Genomic DNA, 22,706 nt, shown 5'->3' with positions numbered 1-22,706 from the left:
GTTTATCAAATTTAAAAATTGAGGATGGTGTAGCCTTTTAGTTTATGCTAAAACCGTTACAATGATACAAATCTTCAATTAACGACAAACTCCCTCAAAAAATAAATAAATATATTAATGAGTGTATGGCCAGTCTTGTTCAATGGCTACGAGCAAATAAAATCTCATTGAATACTAAAAAAACAGAAATAGTAATATTTAAGACGCAATATAATAACTTTTCTAAAAAAACTAACAAGAATCTTCCAAAATACTTGAACTTTAGCATAAGTGGCCAAAAGCTGCCTTTGTCTAGTAACATAACTTATCTTGATGTTGTGATAGATGAGAAATTTTCTTTTAAAACACACATAAATAACCTTACTCACAAATTAAGCCGTTCCAACGGCATGTTAGCAAAAACACGACACTACGTTAATTTTGAAACATTACTATCTATATATCACTCAATTTTTGGTTCACATTTACATTATGCATGCCAAGTTTGGGGACAATCTAAAACCGTCTGTCTTTCAAAAATCGTTTCGCTTCAAAATAGAGCGATACGAATAATTAATTTATCAAAAAACTTCCCTACTGACATCCTGTATCTTATATCCAAAGTTCTTCATTTCTATGATTTAATCCAGTTTATAAATTGTTCATATGTCTGAGATCAACAACACGGTCTCCTTCCTTCCATATTTCGTAACTACTTTAATAGTAGGACAACGTGAGCATAACCTAAGATCAGTCACTTTTAACAACTTAACCATCCCACAAAAACAGACAACTAAACATGGAATAAATTCCATTACATATCAGTGTATGCTTTCTTAAAACACCCATCCGTACACCCTAAAAACAGATTTTATCCTTACATCCATGAATCTGTTCTTAAAGTCACTCCATAATTTTTACCTAAAAAGTTACGCTTAACTTTATTCTTTACCTCTATAACTTTTTTCTATATGTTTATTTACATTTTATAATTTCTTATCTGTGTATATGTGTATATATGTATGCATATGTGAATACATTATAAAAACTATTTGACCTATATTTTAACTCTTTTAAAAGTCTGTTTTATAAGTGTTACTTATAAATTTTTGTAAAGTTCTACTTTAACTATGTGACTAGTTTATTTCTTATGTTTTTCTCTTGTCTTTTCTTTATATTACTTAGGTCATTGCGTTTTATTAGTGAATTACTATTTGCAATGACCTGTGTTTTTTGTAACATCCTTAACACGAAATATATTGAATTGAAAAAAAAAAAAAACGTTTGCGTTTTTGTATTGCTTTCCTCGTAGTCATACTCATTTGAATATAATTGTACCTTTTTTGAACACGTGTTCAAACTTTCTACAATAAAATAAGCCGTTTACTTACAAGAATACTACTGCGATTCCAGAACACTTTTTTCAAAGATCGCACTTCAACTAAATTCAAGAAAGTTTAAATCTTAAGAAAAACTTGTAAATAAAAAAAAAAGACATTTAATTTCATTCCCTTCCTCATTGGTAATGATAAATTTCTTCCTCCTTCTATTTGTCTCAGAATTTAAGTTGATTTGTCAGCAAAACGATTAAAGTTAACACAACTGTATATAAAAAAAAAATTTGAGATGAGTAAACTAAATAAAGAAAATAAATAGTTCATGCTGAAGCAAATGAATTTCCGGTGCGCTCATAATTGGCTGATAAACTATAAAGTTGTCATGACAAACATTAATGATGCAATGCGCCAGTTTATTCGTTCAATATCAAAATACCTTTTGATAATAAACTTCATCTTAAACTGAGAATTTTCCCTATAAAAAATTTTTTTTTTTTTATATGTAACCGATATTTTATATTTAAATATTTGAACATTTTTATTCAAAGCTCAAAAATGGATGCCTATAACAATCGCAATTGTCCATTAAAGAAAAATAATGCTTAGCTGAGTTATAGAAAATGTAATTTTTTCGCGGCTTTATTCTTGAACTTGCCAGTTATAAGAGTAACAACAAACGATGTTTCCATTTTAAGTAGTCATACTTTTTCGATTTCCTTTTTTACGACTTCATTCATTCTCTTAGCCACAGTTACGTCATCAAAGTAAAGTAGGTTCATGCACTCGATAAATTTATCAAGCGTTTCGTTTATGCCAGTACTGAGTTCTTGTTCCTTCAATAAATAGTCATATTTGGAAAATTTTTTATCGATCAACGTATCTTTCGATTCGAGCGTGTAAAGAGTTTGATTTTCACCTAAAAATAAATCACTTATCTGTTTTTTATATTATTTATATTACTTATATTTATATTAATTTATATATTTATATTACTTTTCGAATCGTTTTTTCAAATATGAATTTAAAATAAACAGCACATTTTTTTTTAGAAGTACGTTTACCCGCGACTTGCTTTTCGTTGAACTCTGTAAAAAACCGCTCTTTTTCTCTCTCATTTTTCCTCAGATTTGTCTTCCTTAAAAAGGTGAGTGAAGAGCGATCATTACTATTGGATTTTGAATCGATTGAACTTCGATTTTGATTCGGTAGCTGGACTTCAATTTGTTTCGGAGAACTCAATCCGATCCAATCTAATTACAAGTTAAGTGATCATAAAACGAATTTAAAACTAAGAATTTTAGATATTCAACAATTTTTTTGCTGCCAACTTTAAGAAAAAAAAGTCTGAAAAGTAGGGATCCGCTTCACATATGGTTATGAAAGATTTTTATTGGCTATTCCGAATCAAGAGAACTGTTATCATAAACGGTTGTTTGATCAAGAGCTGTTTTAGAGTAAATAAAAAATTTATCAAGCAGAAATGAGGATTCGTTTGGTTTTTTTTCAAACAAAACCATCAGGATTTATCAGCTGGTAGCTGTTTTAGAAAAGATAAAGTAAAGATTGATTACACATTAACTAGGGCTCATTAGATTCATTAAGACAAATATCTGCAAAAAAAAAGTTTAAATCCAAAACAACTACAAAACAAGAAAAAAGAAACACGGAGAAAAATAAACCTTTGAAACTTTCCATCATAAAATCAACCATCTCGTAGTCATTGTCCTGGAACTCCAGGTTGGCACGTACTACAGCAAATACATCGTTCAAGATCGAAATGAACATATTCATAACGATCCAATTCACCATGATGTTAAACCCGAAGAAAAATATTGGTCCGAGAAAACGATTAGTATTCTCAAATTGGCTATAACTGAACTTCCCCAATAATAATGAAATGATAGAAGCTATTGTTTTGAAATAGTTCTGATACCCATCCAACAACACACCTAGAACATTCATACTTAATTTGTCACTATTACATAACAAATATGTTAAAATCACATTCAGTCTTTAAAATATTTAAGATATATTTTCAATAATTTGTTAAAAAAGGGCAATATGGCAAGCTTTATTTCAGCGCCATCATCGCCAATCACCAATACTTTAAACTTTAAAATACTTCTGTATTAAACTTGTAATTGAAATAATTAGTTACACAAATTTGAATATAATATCTCACATAATCTTACCAAACACAATACTGGAAGAAAACACGATTGAGCACAGAATGATGAAAAAGACGATTCCAAACATAGATAGAGGATACCATGCTGCTTTTAGAGTAGAGGATAGCATCGAAATCCGACGATTGAAACGCAGAAGTTTAATAAACTTCAAAGTCACGAAGAAAACAATCAGCGACACGATGTATGTGTACGTTAAGTCCCAGTACGATGCAAACTGGAAATTGATAAATCCTTGTGGTTTCTTTGTTGGCAGCCGTTTTAACAGCTCTTTGGCCAAAACATCTTAGAAAAAAAGTTACAACTTCTTAAAACTGTAAGCCTTTATAAAAAAAAAAAAAAAAAAAAAAAATGAAATAAGAGAACTCAAAAACTCTTTAGAATTGAGGACCAGCTTCAAATTAACATTCTTATATATTCTATAATAAGTAAAATACCAAATAACTAAAAACCCGAAAATGTGAAAACGAAAAAACAGAACAAGACAGGTGAACTATGATTTGATACCCACTTTTGTAAAAGAAAAAACCAACAGCTACTATTGAAAACACTATCAATGCAACTTCAACCAAGTTCCAAAACTCTTTAAAGTAAACCCAACCAGTCCGATATAAAAAGCGACATTCTCGAATGCTAAACACTAGCATCATCAATATAAACAACACCTGAGAACCAAGCATAGCAATTTCTGTTCCTGATGTTGTTGTATACATCTTGAAAGTAATCACAGAAAAGTTAGGTATAATTCCACCAGAAGCAGGGAACTCAAAGATCATGGTGACCATGTTGAAATGATTAGTGGCAGAATTAAACAGGGCAAACTCAATTATTACAGCTCGTGTTTGCCTGTCAATCCATCTGAACTTCTTTGCTTGCTCCAGTATCATCTGGTTTTTCCATTTGGGGAATATTTCAATGACATAGCCTCCACCATAGTATGAATCTAAATCAGCTGTATATGGATACCCATCAAGTTCTTGCCAGGTTTGGTATCTCCAAGGAATTGTTGAAGGATTGATGGGTGAGCTATACTTCTTTGGAATCGTCCAATTAAAATCAAAATCTCTTGTTTCTTCAAGTGTCATTTCATATGGAGATAAACAGTCTATTTTGAAATATTTAGCAACTGACTCAGCTTTCACACATGAATCTAAAGTATTTAAAGAAAAAAATCTATAAAATTTAAAATAAATTTTTATTATGACAAAAAAATTAAACACCTAATGTCATGCAATGGACTAAAACTTTACTACAAATCATCGTTAGTGCTATTAATAATATTTATGATACAAGCCTCACGTGGTTGCACCCGAACTTGTCTAATTCTTATTCCATTTACAATTTTTGAAGTAAGGTCATTTAAAAACAGTTTTCCGGGGAAGTCTTTCTTATCTGTATTTCTGTAGAAGTCACTCAAATTATACCAGGGTTCAGGGTAAACTTGAAGAAGAAAAAACTGATCCATCCAAGGCCAGAAATCTTGTGAAGATTGAAGCTAAAAAAGAAGTGATTTTTATTAATTTTTAAATTTAATCATAAACCCAGCTGCTAACTTTCAAATTATTTATCTTTGTATATCTTTATTTATATCTTTAACTATCAATGTCTGTTTTTAAATTGGCCTTGTAAAATAACTAGTTTTCAAAATATTAAAAGTCGGTGTCCTCTACAAAAAAATTCGGTGTTAAATTTGGTGTTCTCTACACAAAAAGAAGTTTAGTATTTATATTAAAGTTTTTTTTTTGATTTCTTAAGATAAAAAAAGATTTAAATTGATAAAATAATAAATAATATAGTATTACCATAACTCAAAATAGATGACACCCAAAAACAAAATAGCTAAAATTGAACTACTGAATGACTCCAGAATGAAAATTTGCAAAAAGCAAATTCATTTTATTACCGATTTTTTGTTGTTGTATTGTAAACTTAAGTTTGTAAAGATTTTTACCTTACTACTTTAAATATAATAGCAAAAAAGCTTATTATCATCATACAAACAAGAATGACGCTAGTGGAAGCCCAGCCTTTTGAAAATGAGGGAGAAACACCAAAAAGGTTGATCAAACATCAAAACAAAGTGTTAAAGATCATATCAATCAATTTCTACAAATACCATCATCAACTACTGTCATCTGTCATCATCGACTACTGTCATAAAAGAACAAAAAGGGAATATTTTGAAGCTTTTTTTAAATCTTAATAAAATGTATGAACTTTACTTTAGTCTAAAAAATATTGCTCCTGTTGAGAAGCATATGTATAGATTCATATTTGAGCATGAGTTTAACATCCAATTTCAAAAGCCAAAAACTGATTTATATGATATATGTTATGAATACCACAATGTAGTAAATCTAAGTGAGGAGGATACTCAAAAATTTTCCACACATGTAACGTCAAGGAATGAAAATTGAGCAGAACGTGATAAAGACTCCAAACTTAAGGATAAAATGTGGCTGTAGTGGCTGCACTGACCTTGAAAATGTAATAAGTTTACCAAAATCAAACATAAGAGCATTTTTTTACCAATGTCAACTCTCAGCTTATAATTTAACTGGGCATTGTCCCCTTGTTAAAAAAGGTTTTTGTATGCTATGGCACGAAGAATTTTCAGGTAGTGCAAGAAATAACCTTGCAAGTAGTGTAACATGCTTGCTAGAAAGATAATTTCTGACCACACTTACCTTTTCACTGAAAATGAATGAAACTTTTAGCGATTGTTCTTACAATCTTAATTTAAACTACATAGTACAAATTACTCCAAAAAATGATACCTTGTAACAGAAGAAAGAAATTTAAATAATATTAAACACAATCATGCAAAAGTTTACAAACAAATGAAAAAAATTCAAAAAGGAGATAATAACTTCTTGAAATTCTCTCATCACAGCACATTAGTATTTTGTTGGATAGCCTCTAGGTTTTAATATTACATGATTATAATTTGCACAATGCTTTGAATTGCTGTTTTGCTGGAAAATCCAACCCATGTTTGTTTTTTAATCTGCGGACAAATAAAAAAACAATTTTTTAGAATTTCTGATGAAATTTTGAGTGAAAATAAATACTAAAGTCAATTTCAAAAGGTTTAGCTATAAAAAATATAATTTTTTTCATTAAACTTAGCAAAATTCTAGAATTTCACTTCCCGCATATTTTTCATATCATCTTTTCCACTTTGTGTTCTGTCTGATAAATCTATGAGAGTTAAGACTCTCATAGATTATTCTTTAATGCCGGAATTAGGTTTAGGGGGTGGGGAGGGTGGGGGATAGTGAAATTGATGAGGACAATCAATAATGTTGAAGAATAAAATTAGAATGTAAATTAAATAAGTTTGACTTGCAAATAAATTGAACATCAAAAATAGTCTAAATATTTGAAACACAATTCATATTGTAAGTGTGACCAAAGATAAAGCTTCCACTTTTACTTTCAGTATATCTATTTTAGGTATTGCAAATGCCTTTATTCTGTTAAAGGTACTTTATGTTGCAAATAACCTATACATACACACATATGCATTATACACATATATACATGATACATACATATACCTCATTCACATATATACATTATATAAACATATAAATGGTACACATATATACATCATATACTTATAAGTCATACACATATACATCATACACATATACATTATACACACATACATAATTTGAACAGACAAACAAAAAATTAGTTCTGTTTGACTGATACCTTATTGAAAATATTGTACTTTAAGTGAAACTGAAGGCTAACAAAACCTGTCATAGTTTTTAAAACTACTTGAGAAGTTTTGAACAGTAAGATGTAATCGCGTTCTTGTTATGCATGTTTCTTAAAATTGCCTTATAAAAATTTTACATTAAAGCAAAATCACTTTTTTCTTAATTAAGATTGATACCTTGCTGAAAATTTTGTAGTTATCTTCAGGTTTTGTTTTATCTGTCCTCAACCTCAGATTGAAAAGTTCCTCTACATTGCGAGTTTGGTAAAAGGTGAAATCTTCTCGTGTCATATAACCAATGAAGAACACCAAGAAAGCATAAAAAGTGTATAAAGCAAGCTCTTGTATGATAGCATGCATTTTCAGTTTCTTTAATCTCAACTCTCTCATCCCTGTTAAAGAAGTAGAATCAGGTGGCTGTAAATCGATGTCAACTCGATCAAAAATTGTCAGTTCATCTTTTGGTTTGTGGAGCCAAGTTTCATCACGAGCCAACACTTTCCCTTTTTTTTTGTAAAAACAGTTATAGAAAAAAAAAAAACACTTAGAGCAATCACAGTAAAAAATCATACAAAAAAACACTTTGAGCAATCACAAAAATTTGAAAATTCAGCTTTTTATGTTTATTAATCATCCTGACACAACTTCAATCTGAAAAAAGTGTCTTAATTCAGATAGTAGCAGGATAAAGCTTTCATTTTTTAACTCAATTTCAAGTGCTAATTATTAAATTTACATATAAAAAAACTGAATTGAAAAAATTTTAACCTGCTGAATTTTTTTCCTAATGATTTTTACTTACAATTTCGAAATGTTTAAAACACAAACTGTATAAACTTGGAATAATTAATACTTAATTATTAATAATAATTAATTAATTATTAATAATAATTAATTGGAATAATTGTCACCATCATAAAATTTTGACACTTTTATTGCCATGAAAAATCTAGACTCCAATTCTGAAAGAAACTGAAAAAATTGAATTGATTAATACCACAATGTACAAAATGGATGATTTTTGATGTTTAGTGATAAGTTAAAAGGACTAAAATACCTTGCTTCTCCACTTCACTTTTTTCTTCATCAACATTTTTTATAATAAGAGCCACAAAAATTGCCAAGAAGAAAATTTTTATTGGCTGAATTAGTAGTATGTCTTTTATCTGGAAAAGAAAAAAAATTATCATATTATGCAAATCCCTTCCAATAGAAAAATGAGAAAGTCTACTCATTATACAGCATAATATTCATTTACAAACTATTTTTATATTTTGCTGCAAAATTGATGTTGTAAATTGATTAAATGTCAAATATAACACAGCAATTATGCTAAACAAAAAATTAAGTTTAAAAGGAAAGTAAACATGAAAAAAAAAAACACAAACACACACCAAACAAAGAGAAATGCTGGATAACCAACTCAATGATTTTGCATTTCCAAAACTCATCCCATACAACAAAACAATATAGCCACAACCAAAAATAATTCCTACGCAAATAAACCATGCTATGTACAAACACCAATGTGGTAAATTAAAACACTTTGTTGTTTTAATTGCTGATGGGTCTTTGGAATTATCATGATGATCAATTAAAATATGTGTTGCCTTTTGGTTCGGATCTGCTCATAAATAAATATATCAAATAAACTTAAAATTTTTTCAAAAATTAATGCAAAGTAACAGTTTTGTCAGTTAAATTAAATTACAAACTAATGTCAAGAAGTGGTTTAATATTTTAAGTACATACAAGTTTTTCTGTTTATATCTATTTAAGGTCTAGAACTAAAAATTCAACCAAGATTGCTTACCACTGTTTTCAAGTAAATGCACAGGAGAGGATGATCGTCCTTGTACTTCACTACTTTCATTCACAGAGGAGATACTTTCTGATTTGCTTTTTTTTAGATTTTGGAATGGTCTAATCGATCGGAACATCCCTACAAGTATCAAGTTCACAGGTATGGTGATGCAAGCACTGATCAATGCCACATAAGCCTGAACATAATGTTGCAAAATATAGAGTTTACTTTCCTTATCACATCACTAAAAGAAGGAGGTAAATAAAAACTTCTCTCCCATCACCAAGAACTTTCTCAGAATGTTTTTTAATTATAGTAGCAAATGATAAAAAATACAAAACAACTAATTAATGTTTAAATCAAAAGCACTAAGTTATGCACAACACCAAAAATCAACAAGTGCAGCTACAATGTGAAACAAAACGTTGGAGAAAAAGTCAATCTTACTTTTGAAGGTTCTAATAATCTAAACAATTTTAACCATCTTTAAATTTTTAATCAAGATTTTATAAAGTTCGAGAATGCATAATTGTTAAATTATGATTAAAGATTACAAAAAAAAAAACAAAACAAAACAATTCTAAACAAAGATCTTTCTTTGCAATTTCTTTATCCAGATATAAAGTCATTATTATGAGCAAGTCTAATTTAAGTATAAACGCTTAACAACTTTAAGTCTGCCACTTTAAGTAATTATAATGAGCAAGTCTAATTTAAGTATAAACGTTTAACGACTTTAAGTCTGCCACTTTAAGTAATTATAAAATATGTGGACAAGTTATACTTTAAACATGTTTTTGTTGTCATCTTTAAAAGTTACAACTTTTGAAGTAAGGTCATTTAAAAACAGTTTTCCAGGGAAGTCTTTCTTCTCTGTATTACTGTAGAAATTACTCAAATGACTTAAAAACTCAGCTTTGACTTTCTGCCAGAAGTAAAAATTAAGGCAAATGTAATCAACTTTCAGCTTTGAAACAAATAACTAAAGATATGCAAACACACCTGTCCCCATGTAAAAGAAAAATTTGCAATCTTATTGTCAACTTTTGGGTCTGGAGGTGGCATACGCTGATAGAACATTGTGCTAGCTGTCATAGCTGTCATTAGCAAGGATACTGCAACAGACAGCCTTTGGCATCTGGTAAAATTACTTTTAGGTGGGCGAGCAAAGATTGAATACCATATATGTTGATCTGAAAGATCAGTTGACACTTTTGTAGCAAAAACATAGTTAAAATTTGATTTTTCTTCAGATGCTGCCACTGGTATAACACAATCTAACAAGCACGAGTCACGATCTACAGCAATCCAACGATGACCAATAAAAAGAAACTGCTTCTCAGTTTGCAGATCAATCACTTCAATGTTTCTGATTAAAAAAAAAACTCAAAATATAAAAATCTAAACAAACCTTTTTAGATTTAAAATGTTCTTTTGAAAATTTATCATTGGTAATTTTTCACAAGATGCAAACAAACAACAGGACAACAAAAACTTTTAGAAACTTTATTGCAAGAAATATATACCTTATGTACCAACCTCCACCACTATTATCATGCCATAGCCGAATGAAATCTAGGTCACCAAGTGAACTATTTGTAGTCATTATAAACACATCACAGCTTGATCTTTGAAAACATTCTCTTTGAGAACCTTTCAACCGTCTCACTCCACTGTCATCTAGATTACCTGTTCAAATTCATAAGAAATGTGAAAAAAGAAAACTTCACAAAAATGTTTCCAAAACAAGTAGCTCTTGGGTAAAAAAGAATTTCTTTGCACAGGCAAAAAATTGTTTTAATTTCAGGGGGAGGGGGGTTGGCCCAATTGATCTTGCAGGTTTCCCTATGCATTAAAAATATTCTTTAAATTTAAAACAAAAGTTTTGATATTTTACAAAAAAAACAAACATTTGTAAATTTACTCTTAACAGTAAAAGTCAACTTTAATGGATCCTCCCCACCCCCTTTCCTACAACATGAATATATATCAAACATAAAACATTTCTTACCAGTGATAGTGAAGAAAATGTTAGATTTTGTGCCAGCATTTCTTTGACTACCAGTATTTACTGTTATTTGGTACAAATAACTATCTTCTGCTAGATTATCAAGAAGGGGGCAAACACCAATCTAAATTTTATAAATATTATAAGGTTGATAAAATTATACTATTAATAAAGTACTTCTATAACATTGTATGTCTCTCTCTCTCTCTCTCTCTCTCTCTCTCTCTCTCTCTCTCTCTCTCTCTCTCTCTCTCTCTCTCTCTCTCTCTCTCTCTCTCTCTCTCTCTCTCTCTCTCTCTCTCTCTCTCTCTCTCTCTCTCTCTCTCTCTCTCTCTCTCTCTCTCTCTCTCTATATATATATATATATATATATATATATATATATATATATATATACATATATATATATATATATATATAGACACACACACATACAAAGTACTGTGCAAAAGAAAGTTGCACCTAAGAGATTTTTAGAATATTCAGGATAAAAATTCAAACAAAAGAAAATTAAAACTAAATACAGGTACAAACATATTTTTTATTAAATTGTGTAAAATAATGCAAGTTTTATTAAAAACATTTAAATTTATAACTATACATAGAGACTTTACTAATATTTAGTGTGACTAACTTTATTTACAATAACATCTTGGAGCCTTTTATTTATACTTTTATACAGATTTTCACTAAATGTGAAACGGATATCATACCATTCTTCTTTTAGAACATTCAAAGCTCATTAACATTCTTTGGCAACCTTTCCATCTTCTCTCTGTCTAAGTAGTCCCTAATACGGACTACTTAGACAGAAAAGAGTGCTTCAAAACATGCCTTACCAAGGCATGTTTTGAAGCACTCCTTCATCCAGATTTGACAAATAATTTTTAACTAATTTGTAAGTATGTTTGGGATCATTATCCTGTTGTAGGATAAAATAATCCCTGATAAGTTGTCGTCCAGAAGGCACAGTATGGTTATGTAAAATATTTTTATATTTTTCACCTGTCAGCTTTTCTGTTATTCTAACAATATCCTCTACCCCTTTTTTTGAAATACACCCCCAAACTTGAATATTCCCTCCACCATGTTTGATAGTTGATGCTAGATATGGCTCCTTCAATCCCTCTCCCTTTATTTGCCTAAATTACTGATGTCTATTTGTCCCAAATATTTGAAATTTAGATTCGTCTGTAAACAATATCTTGTCCCATTGATTTTTCTGCCGCTCTTTGTGCTCTCTGGAGAACTTTAATCTTTTTTCTTTATTACCTTTGCATAGTAATGGTTTTTTAACTGTTACACAACCTTTTAATTCAGGTTTTAATAAAGATTGTTGCACATTAGATGCATGTACTAAAGTTCCATTAGCTCTTTTAAGATCTTGAACAAGTTCTGCACTTACTTTCTTGGGATTTTGTAGCGCTGTTATTTTTAAAAACTGTTTATCATGTGGGCTAAACTTCTTGGGAAGACCAGATTTCTTTTTATCCACTACATCACCAGTTTCAAAATATTTTTTAACTAATTTTTGAACTGACGCTCACAAACAATTCTCACGTTTGGTTATTTTAACTTGACTACAGCCCCTCTTCACGTAAAACAATGATGTAATTTCTGTCATTTATCGATATTTATGGAATTTTATTTGTATTGAAAAGTAACTTTATTAAAAAACAAAACTTTTGAAATAAAAAAATTTTTTAAAACGAAAAAATCTCTAACTAACACGATAACTCAACAGTAACTAAATATTCTTCTCCACACTCTTATTTATCAAAAAATATTTAACAATAATAAATTTAAACAAAATAAATAAATAGTACAGTGGTTGATCTAATCAACTTCAGGTGTTGATCCTTGTCTGTAATAAATAAACATTATAAGTGGGTGAAAAACAATACAAGTTGAAACCATCTAATAAATGTTTACAAAAGAAACATCATAAACATAATTATCAACTAAAATAAATAAATATAGCTTTATTTTAAACAATATCTTAGTAAAAAAAACTCAATATTGCTTACTAATATTTACTTAAACACACATTTTTTTTAAATTTTCTTAGGTGCTACTATCTTTTACACAGTACTGTACATATATATATATATATATATATATATATATATATATATATATATATATATATATATATATATATATATATATATATATATATATATATATATATATATATATATATATATATATATGTACATGTATATATATGTATATATATATGTATGTATATATATATATATATATATATATATATATATATATATATATATATATATATATATATATATATATGTATACATACACTGATAAACGATGCTGATAAACTCAATGCTTCTTTTTTATTTTGTAAAATTTTTAAAAATTTTTAACTGTAGATAAAAGTATTGAAATCTGCAACATTTCCTTATAAATGATGATGATGATGATGATGATGATGATGATGATGATGATGATGATGATGATGATGATGATGATGATGATGATGATGATGATGATGCAACTTAATTCAGTATTCACAGTTTAACTGTTGTTGACTGGCAAAAAAAAAAAGGCTGTTTCAAACTTATACTAACTACTATGCATAATTCAAAACATTTGCTATAATAAACTGTTTATCAATCTGAGGATTGATTGACACTTAGAAGTACTAAAGTTGCTGCTTTGGATGAGAGCCCAAATTGATCAAATGCAATATGTTCTGCAACATGTTAAAAGTATATTAGAGTTTAAGTAAGAAAAAAAACTCTTCAAAGCTCACCTTAGAAAAATCTTTTTTATCTATTCTCCTGGCCACTAATAATCCAAGTATCCACAGCAGAATGATTATTGCAACTGTCACAAGTAGAGCGTATCCTGATTTTAATAAAGCTAAAGAGGGTGTAGGAAGCGGATTTGGGGCAACAAAAAACCCACCAAAAGCAGTTAAATGATTGCATTTGCATTTTGTCACAGCAAAACTTGTGGTCTGAACATCAAGCTAAAACAATACTCATGTATCAGGATTTAGCTTATTACATATGTAAGCATAAATGAGATATAAATAAATTGTAAGTAAAATAAGTAGAGATAAAGTGAGAGTCTAACTTTATTCATCACCAAAAAAATTGAAATTTTTAAATTAGGAATTAACTGAACTTACTTCACATCCATCAGACCTCCATTTGTTTGCATCTTCATCCCAGTAATTACATTCTGTGCAAAATGACTTCATCTCATAGTCAAATGTTCCTGCATACTCTGGCTCATCAAAAGTATACGGATTTGAATCTAATTTTTTATCAGGCATTGGTCCAAAATACGAAAATGATAAATGCAGTTCACTCTTGTTCGAGAAAGCATAGGTGGAGTTGTGGAAATTCCATAGTACTAGTGTGCCATCTGTAAGAAGACGGGCATCTTGATTTCTTTGTAAAAGTTCAGAAAAGTTTCCACTTGTTTGCAAAACAGAATTAGCAACATTTAGATTGGACTTTTGTTTTAAACTAGAGTTAAAGAAACCATAATTCTTTGTCATAATAACACCATCTTTAGCAGAAATGTTGAGCTTGATGTCATAATCATCTTTTGAAGCAACTTTTCCAAACTGAATGTAAACAATAAGGTTTGTTAAATTTTTCTGATCGTTTCTATGCACAAACTTTAAGAGCATGTTACATTTTGATGTTATTGGGAGTCTAACTTGATATATATCTTCAGGCATTGACAAAGATATATTTTTCCCATTCATTTTTTCAGGAATATTCTTAATGGCAATATGAATTGGTTTCAAGCTGTCATTTACTTTTATTGTGCGTCTATCTGGAGATTGAAATGAAAGGCTCTGAGATTCAGAGAGGATATTCTGTGATCTATTAGTGTCCCATGTGTAAGCCATAACTTTCATTCTCACATTCTAAAAGACAAAAAAATGCAAAGAAAAAGCAATCTTTTTTATGAAGTATGATTACAGTGTCAAATTTACTAAAATAAATCAATTACAAACTTACACTGATTAAGATTTGTGAATCAAGTATTGTCTTGTTAAACAAATTATTTGAATCAGGAAGAGTAAAACCATATTCATCACTTTCACCTTTTTCTGATGAGCCAATAGAATCGTTGCTCAAACTACTTGGATATTCTTTTCTTAACACAAAATTAAAATGGTTTGTTTGACCTACTGTTGCATTTTCACTGGGAACTTTATAAGATTGTGCTGCAAAGAAATAATCATCCATAGATTTGAATAGTTTTGACATCAACTCTGCATTTTCCTAAGGAAACAAGATTATTTGAAATGAATACCTGTTTTATTTTTATTTTTTGAGGTTTTATAGTTTTTTATTATTGCTTTTTTTTGCTGCTATACCTAGTTATCATTGATTTACTTAACAAGTAAATAAGTAACTGTGTGTACGTCTTTTCTTAATCACTGTTTTTAATTTAGTTTAATAATATAAAAGCAGCATTTTAATCAAAGTCACTAAAATGCTTCTTTTATAAAACAAGGGTAAATTTATTCTAAATCAAAATTTAATTACATATTCTTTTGTAAAATTGTCATTAAACATAAACATAAAATTCTCATTAAACATCTTAATTAGAATACTTTTAAAATAAATAAAAAGAATGTAAAGAAAAAACTGCTGCATAAACCAACATATGAAAAATAAAAACCAACATATGATAAATAAAACCAGTTAGACTAAAGACCACTGAGCGCAAATAAAATCTTTAGGATACAATATCTTTCTAAAAAAAAAGTATAATTCTTCTACAAGAAGGAATTAGTAAAAAACAAGTTAAAATAACCAAACGTGAGAATTGTTTGCGAGCATCAGTTAAAAAAATAGTTAAAAAATATTTTGAAACTGGTGATGTAGTGGATAAAAAGAAATCTGGTCTTCCCAAGAAGTTTAGCCCACATGATAAACAGTTTTTAAAAATAACAGCGCTACAAGAAGAATGCAGATTACTTAAATCTATTATAAAACATCAGTTCATGAACATAAAAAATTTATATCTTGCAATTATGCATCAGCCGAATAAAATATTAACAACAGAAGTTAGGTAACCAAATCATTTTTGTCACATTTTTCAAACCAGGAAAGCTTCTATATTTTTTCTTACAGAAATGTTATCATAGATTTTATGGCTAAGGTAATGAACAAGAACTACATAGATACATAAAGTGGGTCAAACTTCCATATTGTAGCATCACATACAATACCAGCAATTATGCCTGAGATTTTGAATGGGTATTATATTGTGTGTGTTTTATCAATTTTCTCAAAAGTTAGCTTTTTTCTTACTGGGTAATTTCTCAAGGTAGCATTTTTAAAACATGCCCTGGGTTAGTTTGTGTTCACCTTAATTCTTCCTTTTTTAAGGTTGGTTTTGGATCAGGTTCAGACTGATTTTTATTATCCACAGATCTTGGTTGTCTTTCTTTAGATAAACTAATTTTATGCATTTGTAATGGTTTTATGGTCTAACAATTGATAGTCAAAATAGAGAAATTCTTCATTTATTATTTGATTGGTTCAAACTCTTGTTATCTTTGGTTCAAACTCTTGGATTTAAAACATTTTACACACATTCTATGCAAACTTTGAAATTAAATATTATGAATGCACTTATTATTATTCTTTGTTGGGTATTTTCAAAGAAAGCCCTTAAAGCGTTAGATTTAAGGGCTTTCTAATATTGTGAATTTAACCTTAGTATACTTCTTGAGCTGTTAAATTACTTTAGGCTTGTCCCCATTAGAAGTACTTGTCTGGTTTGTGGCCCTTGTTTTTAAACCTGTTGGTGTAACTTTAAAAATTAAGATTTAAAAAAAAGTTTCTAAATGCTAGAATCACAGGCCAATATCTCCTGTAAGAGTGACGATTAAAAAAATATCTGACACTTTCTTTACTATTACCTCACTCTAGACTTAAAAGTAAAATAGAAATTTTCACACTAGAAAGAAAAATTAAAAGGAAAAATCTCTTGCAGTAAACTCAGGTTTTTAAAACAGCAACTCATGCTCCTTTGGTTGTAAGTAAAGCCATTTAAATCGTATTTCTTAATCAAGTTCAGATTTGTTGTAATAAGCACTGTACTAATATTTTATTACATAATAGAGCTTAAATTTAAAATCAATTTCTAACCATCTGCAGTTAAAAAAAGGGTCTATGGTCCATTTTTTAGATGACTTCAGTACAAAATGTTCAAACTTTTTTTTATATTCTGTGGAAAGAAGTAAAAAGAAAATACTTTTGTAGTGACACAAATTTTACCTAAAAAAATAGCTGTAATGACAATAACCTTTAGCAAGTGTTAAAGAAAAATAACTTTAGAAATAAATTTAACAATTACTTTGACAACATTTGACGATGGTGTCGTTTGAACAGTGGGATTAACAAAACCTGTATATAAAAAGAATTATCAACAGTAAATCTTTTTTGCTTTTATTTACTATTTTATTTGCTCAACTAAAAAAATACAGCTTTACTTTAAAATCATTCAACTCTTGCATTAAGTCTCACTTGCACACAAAGAAATGTAGTTACATTTAATACCTTTTTCAGTGTTGTTTACACTTGCCATGAACAAATTTGATATTGTATTAACAAATGGTTGAGTCATGGTATCAAAGTGGTCAGCTCCAATAGTTTTAAGGTTTTCTTTTGTAAGAAGGCCAGCCATTTTAACAATAACATTTGTTGCCATACTCTGAAAAGTCCAAAATAACTAAGATTTAGTTTAATGAAATTAGTTTTTAAGTTTTAATGTCAATTTTGTGAAAAAATTTCATACTAGCACTACTATTACCTGAGTCTGTGGAACTAACTCATGTGGATTTTGGGATGATAAACCCAAAGCATCACCTACAATTTTGAAAGAATTCAAATCTTTTAAAGGAACCTGGTCAAGTAAACGAACCACTTGTGTGCGTGACTATGAGGAAATAGATAATGATAAATATGTTTTTTATAATTACATGCCACAGAAACATGGAAAATGGTTGCCTAATTTCCTTATAGGACAAAATTAAAGGATTTTAACTAGAAATCCTAAATATAATTTGAGCATTTTTTTAATAACAGCATTTGAGGGCTTTTTTATGTATTATGAGCAAATTAAACATGTAAAATTTACAGAGAAGAGTTTACACAGTTTTTAAACTTTTACTAATCTGATCATCTTAAAACCAGTCAAAATCAATCCCCACCCTTAAATCTCTGATCTGACCCTTGACACTAAACCATAAACAAGGACATACATACATACATACATACATACATACATACATACATACATACATACATACATACATACATACATACATACATACATACATACATACATACATACATACATACATACATACATACATGCATACATACATGCATACATACATACAGGTTCATTTGTATTATCTCATGAGATATTGTTGTAGTCAGACAATGTTGACAATAATAAACACAATAATTATTCACCAAACATACAAAAAAATTTTAAACTAAAGACCCTAACTGTAGATCATGTTAGTTTGTCAGCATTAAGATTTAGTGTAAGTAATAGCTATCATAATTAGGTGCTTCTGCATTAAGAGCAGTCAAGGATGCAGGGTTTTTCAAGGATAATTTTATGGATTAAAACCTAGCTCTGGGTCATAAAAAAATTGAAAACCTGTGAAGAAAAGTATGATAAGGAAACCAAAGATACACCATCTCTGATGCTCAATGCAAGAAAAGACCTTACAAAAAACTTGATTGTTGTAGAGCTAATATATCTTGAAGCTGTCATCTGTAAAAGATTTTCAATTTTTTATGTTTTTAGTTAAACATGCAGAAATTGTCTGTCATGTACTTATATAAAATTGCCTTTAGTTGATAAATTTCTTGACTCTAAACCAAAATAAATACACAAATAAAATACATTTTGTAAAAATATTATTTATTCACTCTTGTAAAGCATGTAAGAATCCTGCTATAAATATTTTATTCAAAGAAACCAAAGTTGTTCACATTCTGAGTCTTCTATAAATGCTTACTGTTATAATCAAAAACTTGACTCAAAAACTTGAAAAACTTGATTCAAAGACTTGATTTCCATACTCAGGATGAGTAGAAGTTCTTTAATCTGAGTATGTAGCTTCCAGTATTTGCTCACTTACTACTCCAAGTGGAATATTCTTTAACAAAATAAATTGGTTTACGTGAAAAAAGACAGCATGCACTTTGGGTGTAACTGTGATGTGTAATGACAAATATGATGATTTGAACATTTGTATTTTTTGTTCAAACTCTTACTCAAGTACAATTCCAAAAAATGCTGACACAACATTTCTAAAGTTTTGTAGTGTTTTGATAAACAGAGTTGCTTGATAAGCCAAACTTGTTCTGGTAATAGTGTCCAAAAAATTAGTACTTTTGAGAAGTTTGTAGCAGTCGTTGCCATTGAAATGCCTGCCATGATATTGTTGTTGTTCTAGGTAAAAGGCGTGGTGCCTTTCACCTCTTGGCATCAGGCCATCTACTGGAGGTGAAGTTTGTTATAAATTATAAACCATAGGCATAATGACTCAGAGAAACATGAGTCATTATAACTATAAAATGCCTTCGTGCCATTCGAAAAAAAGATTTGCTGAAAATGTTTTAACAAATATTTTAACATAATACCACGTGTCAACAATATATCTGCAAAATCAACAAAAACAAAAATAAAATGTATAAAAATTTTATTTATGGTCCAATTATAAACTGTCAAGAATCTTTTCTAGGGGTTATTGAACACAATCAATCAATATATGCTGATTTAGGATGATCAGAACAGTAAACAAAAAGTTATAGTTAAGTTGTAAACAAAAATGTTTTTGTATTAAAGAAAAAGTTTTTTGTGTAAAGTAATTTTAGATAAAACTAATATTTTGAGACTCAAAAGATTTTAAATCAAAATAAAAAGAATTGGTTTTCAGTATCATATAAGTAAAGTACCATATATGTATTCATACATATGCATACATATACATACATTTACATACATATACATACATCATACATATACATATACATATATACACATACATATACATACATATACATACATATACATACATTTACATACATTTACATACATATACGTACATAAACATACTTATACATGCATATTCATACATATAAATACATATGTATACATGTATTTGTATGCATATGTATGTATATGTATGTATGAGAAATTTTCAGCTTAGATGAATTAGAATAAACTAAAAAACATAGATTATCATGTTAAAAAAAAAAAAAAAAAAACCCAAATAACTTACATCTTGCAGACGAGTTAGTGCTTGCTGCTTTTCTTGGTCTAATTTTTCATTATCAATCATACCAGTTAACCTATTTACAGGAGGTGGTGTGCTGTTAAAAAACTTACTAGATTCTTTGTTTGTAGTGGAACTAACTGCTTGAACAAGATTTGCAACGCTTTGTGTATCATTCAAACTGATTCCAGTAAGCAAATCTGTAACATTGACAGCCTTAACATTTGGAAATACCTGTATTTAAATAAAAACTTGTTTATAAAATAGATTGAACTATTTGTGAAAATGATGTGTTAAAGCATGGTCAAAATTTAATTTCACAGTTTTTTAAAAAAAAAAATCTATAAAAAGAAATTTAAAAAGATTTTTTCCAGCGCAAAAGTTTTTATTAGATTTATAGGTCCTTATCATTAACTACCGTCACATGGGTTATGCTTAAAATGAGTAAACACAATAGCACTTTTCTGGTCTACTTTATCTGAATTTTTCACCCAAGTATTACTTTTGCATTTTAACATATAATAAAGCCACAACAATCAAAAATATTCAATCAGAACTTCAGCATGTGGTGTATATCTCTTTAAACATTTTTGTGATTTGAAACATTTTTTGTTATAAGGGTTTCCACAATTAAGAAAAATAAAGACCAAAAACAAACATCTTTTTCCACCTAACTATACTGTAATGATCATGCTAAACTTTTCTAAAATAGATACACTATCCTTTAAAACTAAGGGAACTCTAAAGTAAAATGTTTGTTCAGAAAATAAAAACATTTTAAATGATTTTAAAACAGTTTTAACTTATAAACCTTTATTAGATTTTTTATTATTTTTTATATTAATTTGCAAATAAATGTAGAATATATTCTTGCTTTGTTTTCACTTCTATGACTCTCTTTAAGCTGTTTTTTTTTTTGCATGAATATAAAACGGTACAAAACAGTAACATTTCAAAACAAAGGGAACTTTTGCCTTAATACCGTGAAATTGTAGAACAGCACTGTAACTTAGTCATAGATAAAGAAGACATAATAGTTTTTAAAATAGCTTTTTGTTCTACATAAAACACTACAAATGTTGTTAACTTGGAACTTACAGTAAAACAACTGAAAGACAACAGAATGGCACATATTAAAACAATAGCTAAAAGGCAACAGAATGGCACATAGTAAATATAATAGTGTTTTCAAATTAAAAAATTTTTGATGATTACAATGCTGGAACAACACAAAGTGAATTATGTAAAAGTGTAGAACTCAAGAACCAGACAATTTACAAAACAAATATATTCTAAGTTACTTCATAAGTTATATGAAATTCTAAAACTTCCAGAAAGTTTTGATGCCTGAATTTAAAGTGTAGGCAATTTTCAACCTTAATCATCAAACAATTTGAGTAAGTACATTTATTTACAAAGTCATCATTAGCTGTAAACATCTATTTATATGATTGTATATATCTTTAGCATAGTGTTTATTTAAATAACATGATAAATATTTTATGAATTATAAATACATAAAACATAAACTAAGGTAACCAGGAAAACCTAATTATAAGCAGTAAAAATCTGCTAGTCTAAATTAGATTCTGAATGGTCTAAACTATTTTTATATTTATCAGTTCTAAGGACATAATTCAATTAAAAACTCATTAAAATGTGGCTTAAGTAAGTAAACATTACTACAGAGTTGGGAAAGTAGAAACCTTTTATGGATTTTTAAGAAGTATAAATTTTGAAAAAGCTTCACTTTTTTTCCAAATTTAGTCTTTGGATTTTCTAAGACTAAATTTTTTCCAAAATTTAGTCTTTGGATTTTAGGAAAAAGTCAAACTTTTAATATTTTTTGACTATCGAAACGTTTGATTTTTTGAAGCTCCGTCTTTCAAAGCCAGATTTTTTAAAGTCTAAAGTGTCTTTTTCTAAAAAAAAATCATAGATTCTTGGAGCTGCTTTTAGCTTTTTAAAAAAAGTCAGACTTTTTTTTTAAAAAGCTAAAAGCTCATAGTCTTTATCATATTTTTTTTTTTAAAGTTTAGTTTTTTTTTTTTTTTCATAACCTTATTTTTAAAAAAGTCTGTGACTTTTTTAAATAGCTTTAAAAAAGTCACAGACAATACTTTTTTATTACCTGTTAAATACAAAAAAAAAACTCAAACTTTTTAATCTTTCTTCAATAAACAATCAAATAGAATTTCATTTTTTAAGTACATGTACATATCTTTTTCAATTTTTTCAAAAAAAAATAAAAAAAGATGAAATGTATTTTCTGAAAATATTTGTAACATAAAAAATGAAATTATTCTCAATAGCATACTTGGAATGCTTACACAACATGATAGACAGTTTAGATTGGCT

General features: G+C 28.5%; 1 protein-coding gene across 2 annotated transcripts in view; it reads right to left on the bottom strand.

Moving 5' to 3' along the window:
* Window positions 1-1,268: 1,268 nt before the first annotated feature.
* The window catches only part of LOC149878663 (polycystin family receptor for egg jelly-like), a 44,373-nt gene continuing 22,935 nt past the window's right edge, over window positions 1,269-22,706 (bottom strand). For both annotated transcript variants that reach the window (XM_090071099.1, XM_090071101.1), the window contains exons 15-35: window positions 20,355-20,582; window positions 17,861-17,986; window positions 17,608-17,761; window positions 17,405-17,454; window positions 15,049-15,315; window positions 14,202-14,954; window positions 13,821-14,039; window positions 11,045-11,165; window positions 10,560-10,722; window positions 10,036-10,402; window positions 9,043-9,229; window positions 8,624-8,856; window positions 8,287-8,395; window positions 7,407-7,732; window positions 4,802-4,997; window positions 4,014-4,652; window positions 3,509-3,787; window positions 2,996-3,265; window positions 2,378-2,566; window positions 2,021-2,232; window positions 1,269-1,791 (exon numbers count right to left, since the gene is read on the bottom strand). In XM_090071099.1, coding sequence (XP_089927225.1) covers window positions 1,774-1,791; window positions 2,021-2,232; window positions 2,378-2,566; window positions 2,996-3,265; window positions 3,509-3,787; window positions 4,014-4,652; window positions 4,802-4,997; window positions 7,407-7,732; window positions 8,287-8,395; window positions 8,624-8,856; window positions 9,043-9,229; window positions 10,036-10,402; window positions 10,560-10,722; window positions 11,045-11,165; window positions 13,821-14,039; window positions 14,202-14,954; window positions 15,049-15,315; window positions 17,405-17,454; window positions 17,608-17,761; window positions 17,861-17,986; window positions 20,355-20,582 — 5,106 coding nt within the window. In that variant the 3' untranslated portion in view covers window positions 1,269-1,773. The remainder of the gene's footprint in view (window positions 1,792-2,020; window positions 2,233-2,377; window positions 2,567-2,995; window positions 3,266-3,508; window positions 3,788-4,013; window positions 4,653-4,801; window positions 4,998-7,406; window positions 7,733-8,286; window positions 8,396-8,623; window positions 8,857-9,042; window positions 9,230-10,035; window positions 10,403-10,559; window positions 10,723-11,044; window positions 11,166-13,820; window positions 14,040-14,201; window positions 14,955-15,048; window positions 15,316-17,404; window positions 17,455-17,607; window positions 17,762-17,860; window positions 17,987-20,354; window positions 20,583-22,706) is intronic.

The sequence above is a fragment of the Hydra viridissima genome, unplaced genomic scaffold (assembly GCF_058129835.1).
Source record: "Hydra viridissima isolate aposymbiotic clone 2 unplaced genomic scaffold, HvirCarnegie_v1 scaffold_14, whole genome shotgun sequence".
Taxonomy (NCBI): domain Eukaryota; kingdom Metazoa; phylum Cnidaria; class Hydrozoa; order Anthoathecata; family Hydridae; genus Hydra; species Hydra viridissima.
This window is presented reverse-complemented; position numbering and strand designations above follow the sequence as displayed.